Source organism: Delphinus delphis, chromosome 16, assembly GCF_949987515.2.
Source record: "Delphinus delphis chromosome 16, mDelDel1.2, whole genome shotgun sequence".
Taxonomy (NCBI): domain Eukaryota; kingdom Metazoa; phylum Chordata; class Mammalia; order Artiodactyla; family Delphinidae; genus Delphinus; species Delphinus delphis.
Window position 1 is genome coordinate 59081583 of NC_082698.1, and position 15034 is coordinate 59096616.

General features: G+C 38.9%; 1 protein-coding gene across 2 annotated transcripts in view; it reads left to right on the forward strand.

Annotated features, from left to right (window-relative positions):
- The window catches only part of USP54 (ubiquitin specific peptidase 54), a 109918-nt gene that overhangs the window by 35522 nt on the left and 59362 nt on the right, over positions 1 to 15034 (forward strand). Inside the window, exons 2-3 of one of the 2 annotated variants that reach the window (XM_060034788.1) lie at positions 1148 to 1988; positions 12522 to 12614. In XM_060034788.1, the coding sequence (XP_059890771.1) occupies positions 1842 to 1988; positions 12522 to 12614 (240 nt within the window). In that variant the 5' untranslated portion in view covers positions 1148 to 1841. Of the gene's footprint in view, positions 1 to 1147; positions 1989 to 11191; positions 11250 to 12521; positions 12615 to 15034 lie in introns of those variants that run through there. The other variant, XM_060034789.1, reaches the window with a different exon arrangement.

Consider the following 15034-nt stretch of genomic DNA (forward strand, 5'->3'; position numbering starts at 1 on the left):
GGATATATGGCTGACACCATATAAAACAAATAGAGATTAATAAAAACAAATACAGAATAATATGACACTATAATGTATAATCTAATACTTTAACTGTGACCTGTAGATTATAAATAGTCTGGGAATTTAGAGAAGGGAAAGAACAGTCTGTGCAACCGTTTAATGTTCCTGTGCCTCAGCTTTTCCACTGAACACACTATGGATAGTGCTAGGTGAACCAAGAATGATTAAGATGTTATAGCATTTTTGCTTTTTTAGGTCATCCATACGATGGTGGGAAGGAAGGGAGAAGCTTGGGAAACTGTTAGAAACCAAATTTAATATTTAACATTCTTAATTTTTTCCTTCTGTGGACCTGGCAGCCTTACAGGAAAACTTAAAGGTGAATATTAGAAGCATTTCCTTCCAAGGAAATTTTCCCTTGTTGCCTCACTGGCATTTTAATTAGTTGAAAATTAATGTTGGTCAATGGATGGCCTCTGATTGTGAATGCCTTGGATATAATCTGAGGATTAAGTGATTTGTAACCCAAATTATCTCTCTGATCCTCTGGCAAAAAATGTAACATACAAACAAACAGGTCAGAAGAAGATTTAGTTCTTTTGGACTGGATGTTAAGGACATATGGTTTACTCACCATGAGGGTTTCTCTGGGATGGGACATCTTTACTCAGAGCCTAGACTGATGACATGACCCTCCCACCTTTAAATAGGCTTTTATAGCCATGAGCATTTAAAATACCTTGAAAAATTTCTGTACTCACAACATCCAAAACAAACTGTTTCAATTTCTAGTTTGGTGTGTGTTTACTTGGTAACTTTTTTCTTAGCCTGATTTTGGAAAGTTTGCATTCAGTTCTTATTTTTGTCCAGGTCAACTTTCTTCTCCTCCTAGAAAATTTGGGGGGAGGCTCCTATGAGACTAAAGCTGCGCACACCTTTTTCTTCCCACCTCTTTGGTTTGAGTGTTTCTCCTTTTTGTTGTTGTTAGGATTTCTTTGCAGGGGTGGGGTGGTGAGCATTGTTTGTCTCGGTTTCAAGTTTTAGTGAGAGGTGAGGCAACGCTGATCTTGGCAGAAGCGCACAAAGCTAGTAGAGTCATTAAATGACGCAAGCTTTTGATTGTTTTTTTTTTCTTTCTTTAAAGCTCTCTGGCACAGCTGGCTAGTCTAGTCACAGAGGAAAAGAGAAGAGACTTTCTGAAGTTCTGGATGGAATACTAGAAAATGTTGGGGGCATATTAAAAAACAGCAGCAGAACAACAACAACAGAAACTCCATTTATTTCAGACAAGCTTCTTAGCTTTGTGGAATCTATGTCAGTTGCTTAGAACTTGGGTTTTTACTTCAGAGGATGATGGGACGAGGCAATAGAAGGCGAGGAGGGTTGCGTTGGATTCTTGCTTATCCGTCTGCCTCTCCTTCCAGTTGGAAAATTCTTCAATCCACAAGAAGCATTATAAACAAGCCTAAAGAACACATCCTACCCTGATCCTGGATTCTGTTGGAGTTGAGGAGTACAGCCACTTCACCAGGGTTTTATGGAGGCAGTTCAAGAAAAATCAAAGGAAGGATTTCTCTGTTTGAATTCATCCTGTGCCATGTTACATTTTGGGCATTGCTTGGAGCAAGTAGAGGACAGCTCTGTCATGTGGATCTAAGGATACCTGAGTTTCTTGAGCTGCATATATGATGTTTGAAATGTTGTCAATTTAAAATCTTTCAACATAAATTTGTTAAAAATTCTGGATTCTCTTTATATTAAGGACTTCAGCAGACAGAAACTCCCTCCCCAAAAGATACAAAACTTCCTCTGTGTTTTCAGGCTAAATGTGAACAATAATGTCTTGGAAGAGAAATTATTTTTCAGGGGGCCGTGGTAGTGTCCAAGGGATGTTTGCTCCTCGAAGCTCAACCTCCATAGCCCCCAGCAAAGGCCTCAGCAATGAGCCAGGACAAAACAGCTGCTTCCTCAACAGTGCCTTGCAGGTAAGGGTAATTTCTTTCTTTTTGGTGAACTTTGACTTTCACTTGCTGATGCTGTATTTCTGATTACTCTTTTAAATCTAATACTTGATAGTCTCTGTTTGAGGTCAGCAGCCTAAGATCATTTTTTAAGTTAATCTCTGTGATCGTAGGCAAGTCACTTTATCTCTTTGAGTCTCAATTACCTCATTTGTAAAAGAGGAGAGTAATAATGATAGTAGAAATAATAACTGTAACTACTACTACTTAGCTGTCTAAAGGGAGGTACATGGACTAGATGATCTTACTGCTTGTTTATTGACTTTTTTCCTGAACAGTCTCTACTGTTTCCTTTTTTTCCATTTCCATTTTCCATCACCCTAGTTGCTTTCCTCTAGTATAGAAAGCAAAATTCTTTCCACAAGTGAAAGATTCTCAGGTATGTTATTCTTTTTTACTTTTTATTGATGTATAATATACATACAGGAAAATGCATGTATCATAATTATACAATTCAGCTTTCAAAACTGATCACAACCATGTAAACAGCACCCAGATTAACAAAGAGCTGATTTCCAGCTTCCAGAAGACTCCCTTGTGCTCTCTTCCAGTCACTAACCACTCCCCAAGGGTGAACACTATTGAAGGGTAACCACCAACCATAGATTAGTTTTGCCTGTTTTTGAACTTAATTTAAATGAATCAGGTATATTATTCTTGTCTCATAATATTCAGGCTCTTAGCACACATTCTGATCGGGGTCCAGTCTTTGTCTACTTCTTCATCTCCTTCCTCTGAGCTCTCCTGCAGTGTCTGGTCAGATATGCTTGCACAGAGCTGGTAGAAAATAAATTCCTCTAAGGTGATTATCTACTCTAAATTTTCCCTTTTTGTCTTGCTTGCCACTTTAGGTGTCTCAGAATCCCAAAGCTTCCTGTCTGTCTGCCTGCCCTGCCCAATCAGGGCCATAGCGTGTTCGGTTCATCCCCCTTGGTCTAACTTTCAAGTGATTGCTTTCCCCTTTTTTCTCCTCTTCACAGTAAAAGTAAATGAAATTTGCCACCCAAGATAATTATGCTTGGGTAAAATATTAGCTTTACACCTCAGATGTATGAGAAAATAAGTTGTTATGAGAGAAAAAAAGACAAGACAATTGGGAACATATGTATATGTATAACTGATTCACTTCGTTATAAAGCAGAAACTAACACACCATTGTAAAGCAATTATACCCCCCCCCCCAAAAAAAGACAAGACAACATATTTGATATAAAAAGCACTGGACTTAGGAGACCTGGGTTCTAGTTTTAGCCTTTCTTTAGACTAGCCTTGTGACCTTGTACAGGTAATAGTATTTTAATTTCCTCATTTGTAGTACAAGGATCTTGTCAAGCTTATTTATTTATTTACTTATTTATTTTGTATTATGGATCTTCATGTACACATCAACCAGGCTCAACAATGATTAATATTTACCAGTCTTAGTTCATTCACTGGCCCCCTTTTTTCGCTGAATTATTTTAAGCTACTCCCAAGCATTATGTGATCTTTAAATACTTCAGTGTATTTCTCTAGTACATAAGGACATGAAAAAACCCATAATCTTAAAGACTTTATCACACCTAAAAAGTTTAGCTAAAATTATTAATATTATCTAATACCCAGTCCATGTTTAGTCTTCTCAGTAGTATTAAAAATGTCTTTAAAAAAAAATTGAGGTAAAGTTGATGTACAATATTATATAGGTTACAGGTGTACAACATAGAGATTCACAATTTTTAAAGGTTATACTCCATTTATAGTTATTATAAAATATTGACTGTATTCCCTGTGTTGTATGGTATATCCTTGTAGCTTACTTATTTTATACAGAATAATTTGTACCTCTTAATCTCCTACCCCTATCTTGCCCCCCACCTTCCCTCTCCTCACTGGTAGCCACTAGATTGTTCTCTATATCTGTGAGTCTGTTTCTTTTTTGTTGTATTCACTAGTTTATTTTATTGTTTAGATTCCACATATAAGTGATATCATACAGTATTTGTCTTTCTCTCTCTGATTTATTTCACTTAGCATAATAACCTCCAAGTCCATCCATGTTGCAAATGACAAAGTTTCATTGTCAAGATTATTTATGTAATGAAACTTCCATACTCTGTTTTCAAATTTTTATTTGAAAACATTAAAAAATTCTATGCTGTCAAGAGTCAAAAATTCTATGCTGTCAAACTAAAGAAAGAGTGTAAGTACCTTCACTAATTACTACCACAAATTGTATGCAGTTGCAGCAGGGGCGGGGGGTGGGTGTGGGTGTTTGGTTAGGCTATTTTCCCCCCACGTATTAGCTTTTTGAGTCACTTTGCATAAACTAATAATACTTTTGTAATTTAGAGGAAGGTAAAAAAAGGTGTTGATATAGATGTGTGTGTGTTTAGCTCCTATCAGGCCATAGTCCTGTTTTTATAATTCTGTTTTTTTCTATATGTTCTATTTTTATTGTCAGTCTAAGCAATAATATTTACAAATTTCTGTTCTAATTTCCAGTGCCATATAGAACATATAACTTACACACACATACCTATTTTTATATTTATACTTGGAAGACTTTGATAGTTTTGGAGTGCCTGTTATAATCATGTTACAAGCTGAAAGTAATTGTTTCAATGAGCTAATATTCTAACTTTTGGTATGAAAGCTGTGTTCACCACAGATGTATTGAACCCATTACATTTATTATAAAAAGGCGTTGCTTATTTGGAAGTGTAACGTGTTTCAAAGAACTTTTGGAAATATATATCTATAGACACCAAAGTATGAAGAAGCCTCGGAGGTGTGCTATAATCTGGTGCTCCAAAAGTAGTGCCTTTTCATATATGGTGCTATTTAAATGTTTTCCAGATAAGAGGAGCTTCCTAAGGCATTTATGCTATATATTACACCATTTCTCTTTCAACTGAACTCATAGTTTACTCAGATTTCGTGAGTTTTTTTATGAAGTGTCTTTTTGTATTCCAGGATCCCATCCAGGATACTACATTTACATTTACTTGTCCTGTCTCCTTAGGCGCCTCTTGGCTGTGACAGTTTCACACAATTTCCTTGTTTTTGATGATTTTGACAATTTTGAAGGGTACTAGTCAAGTATTTTGTAGGATGTCCCACTATTGCAGTTTGTCTGATATGCTTCTCATGATTAGATTGGCGTTATGGGTTTTTGAGAGGAATACCATAGAAGTAAAATGTTGTTCTCATCACATTGTATCAAGGTTACAAACTATGAACAGATTTTCTTTTTAACATCTTTATTGGAGTATAATTGCTTTACAATGTGTGTTAGTTTCTGCTGTATAACAGAGTGAATCAGTTATATGCATACGTATATCCCCATATCCCCTCCCTCTTGCGTCTGCCTCCCACCCTCCTTATCCCGCCCGTCTAGGTGGTCGCAAAGCACCAAGCTAATCTCCCTGTGCTAGGCAGATGCTTCCCACTAGCTATCTATTTTACATTTGGTAGTCTATATATGTCAGTGTTACTCTCACTTCATCCCAGCTTACCCTTCCCCATCCATGTGTCCTCAAGTCCATTCTCTATGTCTGTGTCTTTATTCCTGTCCTGCCCCTAGGTTCGTCGGAACCAATTTTTTTAATAGATTCCATATATATGTGTTAGCATACAGTATTTGTTTTTCTCTTTCTGACTTATTTCACTCTGTATGACAGACTCTAGGTCCATCCACCTCTCTACAAATAACTCAATTTTGTTTCTTTTCATGGCTGAGTAATATTCCATTGTATATATGTGACACATCTTCTTTATCCATTCATCTGTCGATGGACACTTAGGTTACTTCCATGTCCTGGCTATTGTAAATAGTGGTGCACTGAACATTGTGTTACATGACTCTTTTTAAATTATGGTTTTCAGGGTATATGCCCAGTAGTGGGATTGCTGAGTCATATGGTAGTTCTATTTTTAGTTTTTTAAGGAACCTTCATAGCGTTCTCCATAGTGGCTATATCAATTTACGTTCCCACCAACAGTGCAAGAGGGCTTCCTTTTCTCCTCACCCCCTCCAGCATTTATTGTTTGCAGATTTTTTGATGATGGCCATTCTGACGATACCTCATTGCAGTTTTGATTTGCATTTCTCTAATGATTAGTGATGTTGAGCATCTTTTCATGTGTTTGTTGGCAATCTGTATATCTTATTTGGAGAAATGTCTATTTAGGTCTTCTGCCCATTTTTGGATTGGGTTGTTTGTTTTTTTGATATTGAGCTGCATGAGCTGCTTGTATATTTTGGAGATTAAACCTTTGTCGGTTGCTTCGTTTGCAAATATTTTCTCCCATTCTGAGGGTTGTCTTTTCTTCTTTTTTATGGTTTCCTTTGCTGTGCAAAAGCTTTTAAGTTTCATTAGGTCCCATTTGTTTATTTTTGTTTCTATTTCCGTTTCTCTAGGAGGTGAGTCAAAAAGGATCTTGCTGTGATTTATGTCATAGAATGTTCTGCATATGTTTTCCTCTAAGAGTTTGATAGTGTCTGGCCTTACATTTAGGTCTTTAATCCATTTTGAGTTTATTTTTGTGTTTGGTTTAAGGGAGTGTTCTAATTTCATTCTTCTACATGTAGCTGTCCAGTTTTCCCAGCACCACTTATTGAAGAGGCTGTCTTTTCTCCATTGTATATTCTTGCCTCCTTTATCAAAGATAAGGTGACCATATGTGCATGGGTTTATCTCTGGGCTTTCTATCCTGTTCCATTGATCTATATTTCTGTTTCTGTGCCAGTACCATACTGTCTTGATTACTGTAGCTTTGTAGCATAGTCTGAAGTTCAGAAGCCTGATTCCTCCAGCTCTGTTTTTCTTTCTCAAGATTGCTTTGTCTATTCAGGGTCTTTTGTGTTTCCATACAAATTGTGCAATTTTTTGTTCTAGTTCTGTGGAAAATACCATTGGTAGTTTGATAGGGATTGCATCGAATCTGTAGATTGCTTTGGGTAGTATAGTCATTTTCACTGTGTTGATTCTTCCAATCCAAGAACATGGTATATCTCTCCATCTGTTTGTATCATCTTTAATTTCTTTCATCAGTGTCTTATAGTTTTCTGCATACAGGTCTTTTGCCTCCTTAGGTAGGTTTATTCCTAGGTATTTTATTCTTTTTGTTGCAATGGTAAATGGGAGTGTTTCCTTAATTTCTCTTTCAGATTTTTCATCATTAGTGTATAGGAATGCAAGTGACTTCAGTGCATTAATTTTGTATCCTGCTACTCTACCAAATTCATTGATTAGCTCTAATAGTTTTCTGGTAGCATCTTTAGGATTCTCTATGTATAGTATCATGTCATCTGCAAACAGCTTAGTGACAGCTTACGTCTTCTTTTCCCATTTGGATTCCTTTTATTTCTTTTTCTTCTCTAATTGCTGTGGCTAAAACTTCCAAAACTATGTTGAATAATACTGGTGAGAGTGGGCAACCTTGTCTTGTTCCTGATCTTAGAAGAAATGGTTTTAGTTTTTCACCATTGAGAACGATGTTGGTTGTGGGTTTGTCATATATGGCCTTTATTATGTTGAGGTAAGTTCTCTCTATGCCTACTTTCTGGAGAGTTTTTATCATAAATCGGTGTTGAATTTTGTCAAAAGCTTTTTCTGCATCTACAGAGATGATCATATGGTTTTTCTCCTTCAATTTGTTAATATGGTGTATCACATTGATTGATTTGCATATATTGAAGAATCCTTGCATTCCTGGGATAAACCCCACTGGATCATGGTGTATGATCCTTTTAATATGCTGTTGGATTCTGTTTGTCAGTATTTTGTTGAGGCTTTTTGCATCTATGTTCATCAGAGATACTGGCCTGTAGTTTTCTTTTTTAGTGACATCTTTGTCTGGTTTTGGTATCAGGGTGATGGTGGCCTCATAGAATGAGTTTGGGAATGTTCCTCCCTCTGCTATATTTTGGAAGAGTTTGAGAAGTATAGGTGAATGTTTGATAGAATTCGCCTGTGAAGCCATCTGGACGTGGGTTTTTGTTTGTTGGACGATTTTTAATTACCGTTTCAATTTCAGTGCTTGTGATAGGTCTGTTTATATTTTCTATTTCTTCCTGGGTCAGTCTCAGAAGGTTATGCTTTTCTAAGAATTTGTCCATTTCTTCTGGGTTGTCCATTTTATTGTCATATAGTTGTTTGTAGTAATCTCTCATGATCTTTTGTATTTCTGCAGTGTCAGTTGTTGCTTCTCCTTTTTCATTTCTAATTCTGTTGGTTTGAGTCTTCTCCCTTTTTTTCTTGATGAGTCTGGCTAATGGTTTATTAATTTTGTTTATCTTCTCAAAGAACCAGCTTTTAGTTTTATTGATCTTTACTATTGCTTCCTTCATTTCTTTTTCATTTATTTCTGATCTGATCTTTATGATTTCTTTCCTTCTGCTAACTTTGGGGTTTTTTTGTTCCTCTTTCTCTAATTGCTTTAGGTATAAGCTTAGGTTGTTTATTTGAGATTTTTCTTTTTTCTTGAGGTAGGATTGTATTGCTATAAACTTCCCCTTTAGAACTGCTTTTGCTACATCCCATAGCTTTTGGGTTGTCGTGTTTTCATTGTCACTTGTTTCTAGGTATTTTTTGATTTCCTCTTTGATTTCTTCAGTGATCTCTTGGTTATTTAGTAGCATATTGTTTAGCCTCCATGTGTTTGTGTTTTTTAGTTTTTTTCCTGTAATTGATATCTAGTCTTGTAGCGTTGTGGTTGAAAAAGATACTTGATACAATTTCAATTTTCTTAAATTTTTCTAGGCTGGATTTGTGACCCAAGATATGGTCTATCCTGGAGAATGTTCCATGAGCACTTGAGAAGAAAGTGTATTCTGTTGTTTTTGGATGGAATGTTCTATAAATATCAATTAAGTTCATCTTGTTTAATGTGTCATTTAAAGCTTGTGTTTCCTTATTTATTTTCATTTTGGATCATCTGTCCATTGGTGAAAGTGGGGTGTTAAGGTCCCCTAGTATTGTGTTACTGTCGATTTCCCCTTTTATGGCTGTTAGCATTTGCCTTTTGTATTGAGGTGCTGCTATGTTGGGTGCATAAATATTTACAATTGTTATATCTTCTTCTTGGATTGATCCCTTGATCATTATGTAGTGTCCTTCTTTGTCTCTTGTAAGTCTTTATTTTGAAGTCTATTTTGTCTCATGAGAATTGCTACTCCAGCTTTCTTTTGATTTCAATTTGCATGGATTATCTTTTTCCATCCCCTCACTTTCAGTCTGTATGTGTACCTAGGTCTGAAGTGGGTCTCTTGTAGACAGCATATATACGGGTCTTGTTTTTGTATCCATTCAGCCCTTCTATGTCTTTTGGTTTCGGCATTTAATCCATTTACATTTAAGGTAATTATCAGTATGTATGTTCCTATTACCATTTTCTTAACCGTTTTGTGTTTGTTTTTGTAGGCCTTTTCCTTCTCTCGTGTTTCCTGCCTAGAGAAGTTCCTTTAGCATTTGTTGTAACGCTGGTTTGGTGGTGCTGAATTCTCTTGCTTTTGCTTATCTGTAAAGGTTTTAATTTCTCCATCAAATCTGAATGAGATCCTTGCTGGGTAGAATAATATTGGTTGTAGGTTTTTCCCTTTCATCAGTTTAAACGTGTCCTGCCACTCCCTTCTGGCTTGCAGAGTTTCTGCTAAAAGATCAGATGTTAAACTTATGGGGATTCCCTTGTATGTTATTTGTTGTTTTTCCCTTGCTGCTTTTAATATTTTTTCTTTGTATTTAATTTTTGACAGTTTGATTAATATGTGTCTCTGCGTGTTTCTCTTTGGGTTTATTCTATATGGTACTCTTTGTGCTTCCTGGACTTGATTGACTATTTCCTTTCCCATGTTAGGGAAGTTTTCAACTATAATCTTTTCAAATATTTTCTCAGACCCTTTCTTTTTCTCTTCTTCTTCTGGGACCCCTATAATTCAAATGTTGGTGCATTTAATGTTGTCCCAGAGATGTCTGAGACTGTCCTCAATTCTTTTCATTCTTGTTTCTTTATTCTACTCCCTGGCAGTTATTTTCACCATTTTATCTTCCAGGTCACTTATCCGTACTTCTGCCTCAGTTATTCTGCTATTGATTCCTTCTAGAGTAATTTAATTTCAGTCATTGTGTTTTTCATCACTGTTTGTTTGCTCTTTAGTTCTTCTAGATACTTGTTAAATGTTTCTTATATTTTCTTCATCCTGTTTCCAAGATTTTGGATTATCTTTACTATCATTACTCTGAATCCTTTTTCAGGTAGGTTGCCTATTTCATCTTCATTTATTTGGTCTTGTAAGTTTTTACCTTGCTCCATTGTTTGTAACATATATTTTTGTCCTTTGATTTTTTTTTTTGATGGGTGGCGCTGTGTTCCTGTCTTACTGGTTGTTTGGCCTGAGACATCCAGCACTGGAGTTTGCAGGCAGTTGGATTAGAGCTGGGTCTTGGTGCTGTGATTAGGACCTCCAGGAGGCCTCACTCTGATTAATATTCACTGGGGTCTGAGGTTCTCTGTTAGTCCAGCGGTTTGGACTCGGAGCTCCCATCACAGGAAGTCGGGCCTGACCTGTCACCGGCCTGGGAACCAAGATCCTGCAAGCTTCGAGGTGTGGTAAAAAAAAGAAAAAGAAAAGGAAGGAAAGAAAGAAAGGAGCAGTAGAATATCAAAGTGTAAAAAACAAAATTAAATTAGAAAGATAAAAAATGTTAGGAAAAATAAAACTATAATTTAAACAACTGCAACAAGGTAAAATAAAACCACAACAGAAAAAAGAAGAAAAAAAAGGGGTGGGGTGAACAAGCCAAAAGGAGAGAATAATAACAAAGTATAAAGAATATAGTAAAATTAGAAAAAGTAAAAGATTTATTAGGAAAATAAAAATATAAAAGCATCAACAACAGTGAATCAACAAGGTGAAACAACCCCAATCTGAAAGAGGAAAAAAGAAAGAAAGGAAAAAAAGAAAAGCCTTGGCTATGGGGGCGGAGTTTAGGTGGTGGTGGAACTTAGCAGGGGTGGAGTTTAGGGTGGGGCAGGATATAGGTGAGTTGGGGAGTGACATTTGGGTGTGGGGCAGGGCCTAGGCTCCAGAACCCACTCAGCCGTAAAAGGCCTTGGGGGTGGGGCCTCGATGGGGCAGTGTTTAAACATGGGGCGGGGCCTCTGCTTAGGACCTGCACGGGAAGGAGAGAGGCTGCACGTGGAAAGGAGGGCCTCTGAAGTGTGGAGTTCTGGAGTTTGGAGGTAGGGCCCTTAGTGAGGGTGTATGGGTGGGGTTTAGGCCCAGCGTGTTGGAAGGTGTCTCTGAGTGTAGAGGTGGGACCTTTGGTGGGGGTGTGGGGGCGGGGCTTGGGTTCTGCACGGCAGGAGGGAGGCTCTGAGGGCAGAGGATTAGGCCCGGGAGCCCAATAGACCCCCTGGTGCATAAGTGGACAGAGAAGGTGCTGGCCTGGTTCCCTTCCGTTCCTTTGTGCCCCTCCCCCATTGTCTCCCTCAGGGTCCCCTCTGCTGCTGATGGACCCCTAACCATGGGTGGGCCCTGCTGGGTGTACCAACTCCTCCCCTCCCTCAGCCACCACTCAGGGTTGCCAGTCCCAGAGGTCCAGCCTTTACTTTTGCTCCCCCTTCCCTCCCTCCCACTCCTGCAGGCCCGTGCGGCTGTAGGGGGCCTCAGTGGGCAGAGGATCAGGCCTGGCATCTCAGCAGGCTCCCGGGGGCCCAAGTGGGTAGGAGAAACCTGGCCACGATCCCTGTTGATCCTCTGCCCTCCCAATGCTCACCCAGTTTCCCCCTTCAGGCATGGGATCCCTTCCCCCAGCCGCCCCTCAGGGATGCCAGTCCCCTCCCTTCTCCACTTCTCTTCCCCCTTCACTCCCCCCAATGCCCCACATCCTACCTGGTTGCTGGGGGTTCCTCCTGTCCCCTTAGGTGTCCGTGGTCCCCCACCGGTGCCTGGTAGGTACCCTAGTTGTGCAGAGACGTGAATTCCGCGTCCTCTTAGTATGCCATCTTGACTCTGCCCCCTATGAACCGATTTATTACTGTTGATATCACCATTATTTTTTTTATTCTGTTGACTTAAGGAGGTCACACCTCTCTCAGAAAGGTCCAAAAATTGAGAAATCTAACAGAGACAAAATTCCACACTACCATTCAAGCTTCTAAATAAGTTTTAAAATATTCATGGTTTTCCTGTGTGGACCATTGAAATAAATCCTTATTCCGCAGTTTTTAACCCATAACTTCCCTCTTTAGGATCACATTTGATGTATCTAGTATCATATTTTCTCTGTGTGACCTACTTTATGTTCGAATTAGTGTGTTTTCCAGAATATGGTCACCTATCCCTCTGGTTGGATACCTCACCGTTTTTGGCCTTTTTTTTAATACACTAGAATGAGCTTTTCTCTTGGGAGTAACAATGTCTATTGTCTACCTATGTTTGCTTGACTTCTTGAATTTGAAATTAAATGGGGTTTTTTCGTAGAGTAATGAAGTATTTTCCCTTTTCATCAGGTTTTATGGCACTTGGACATCTTCAGACGTAGCTTTAGGCAGCTTACAACTCACAAATGCATGGGAGATTCCTGCATCTTTTGTGCTCTCAAGGTAAATACTTCAAATTTGTTTCTTCTCACTGTCATTAGGTTAATGATCAATATTAAGGTGGTTTGGTTATTCAGGTTGATGCTAAAGAATTTGTTACTGCATTATTTGCATGTGGTTTAGTACAAAGGATAAGTATGATTAGTTTTGCTTGTTTCAAAGAACTACTACTTGGTTTAGGTATTCTGTTTCTCTGAACCTTTTGCCCTTACAACTCTATTTAATGTGATTGGATACTATTCAAACTTGCTTAGACTTTGAGTATTTATCCGAAAAGCTAACACTAAATTTTCGTTTTGAAAGAATAAACAACCGTTTTTCATGGAATTAACTATTGTCTATTAAAGCTAAATTTAGCAACAAACTCTTTCTATTAAGAAAAGCCAGGGGGCTTCCCTGGAGGCACAGTGGTTGAGGGTCTGCCTGCCAGTGCAGGAGACATGAGTTCGAGCCCTGGTCTGGGAAGATCTTACATGCCACAGAGTGGCTAAATCCGTGTGCCACAACTACTGAGACTACGCTCTAGAGCCCCCGAGCCACAACTACTGAGCCCGTGTGCCACAACTACTGAAGCCTGTGCTCCTAGATCCTGTGATCCGCAACAAGAGAAGCCACCGCAATGAGAAGCCTGCGCACCGCAATGAACAGTAGCCTCCGCTCGCCATAACTAGAGAAAACCCGCGTGCAGCAACGAAGACCCAACACAGCCAAAAATAAAAAGAAAAAAATTTATTAAAAAAAGAAAATCCAGGGCTTCCTTGGTGGTGCAGTGGTTGACAATCCGCCTGTCGATGCAGGGGACACGGGTTCGTGCCCTGGTCCGGGAGGATCCCACATGCTGCGGAACGGCTGTGCCCGTGAGCCATGGCCACTGAGCCTACGCGTCCGGAGCCTGTGCTCTGCAACGGGAGAGGCCACAGCAGTGACAGGCCCGCGTACCACCAAAAACAAACAACAACAACAACAACAACAACAAAAAGAAAATCCAGTACTAAAATTTTCCCATTTTCCCATTCCCTAATATTTCCTATTATCACATGTAATAATCAATAGGTTCTTTATATCAGTTGTGTACCCCATTATCTGACTCCGAGTTTTCCATTTCTGAATAAAATGAAACTGAGGATTCATTTAGAGACAAATAAAATGCCCTAATGTGAGAGAGTTCTCTTTAGGTAAGTTGCTAAAGAGAAAGAACTAGGATGTGGAAGGGCCCATTCTCTATTACTTTTCCAACACTTATCCTTGCTGTTTTCTTGGTCCTGATATACAATGGGTTATTTATGGTTGGATGAGTATGCCTAAGTTCTGAGTAAGCTTCTAGAGTCATTTTTCAGTCTGATGAAGTCTGAATTCTTGGTTTGTCACAGGGATGCTTGGTTGTGATCATTATTAATTTAGTTGCTTTTATACCTGAGAGCAGGAATTGTGACCAAAAAATCCAGGAGAATTTCACAGTTAAATTTGCAACAACTGACTCAAAACAGTTTTTTGACCAACATCAGTTTGAAGTTTTAGTCCATGGTAGGCAGATATTTCTGGAAAGAGATAACTGAGTCTTCTGAACTTTTTGCCACTAGGGTCACAAATATCTTTTTTTTTCCCACCCTTTGTTTGGAACCATTATAACTTTTAGCAAAATATAGAATATAAATTATTGGTTAATAATTAAAAAAGAGTCATGTACCACAATGTTCATTGCAGCTCTATTTACAGTAGCCAGGACATGGAAGCAACCTAAGTGTCCATCAACAGATGAATGGATAAAGAAGATGTGGCACATATATACAATGGAATATTACTCAGCCATAAAAAGAAACGAAATTGGGCTTCCCTGGTGGCACAGTGGTTGAGAGTCTGCCTGCCAATGCAGGGACACGGGTTCGTGCCCTGGTCTGGGAAGATCCGACATGCCGCGGAGTGGCTAGGCCAGTGAGCCATGGCCACTGAGCCTGTGTGTCGGAGCCTGTGCTCCGTAACGGGAGAGGCCACAACAGTGAGAGGCCCGCGTACCGCAAAAAAAAAAAAAAGAAACGAAATTGAGTTATTTGTAGTGAGGTGTTTGGACCTAGACTCTGTCACACAGAGTGAAGTAAGTCAGAAAGAGAAAAGCAAATACTGTATGCTAACACATATATATGGAATCTAAAAAAAAAACATAGTTCTGAAGAACCTAGGGGCAGGGCGGGAATAAAGACGCAGATGTAGAGAATGGACTTGAGGACATGGGGAAGGGGAAGGGTAAACTGGGACGAAGTGAGAGAGTAGCATGGACATGTATACACTACCAAATGTAAAATAGATAGCTAGTAGATAGCTAGTGGGAAGCAGCCGCATAGCACAGGGAGATCAGCTCAGTGCTTTGTGACCACCTAGAGGGGTGGGATGGGGGGATGGGAGGGAGACGCAAGATGGAGGGTATA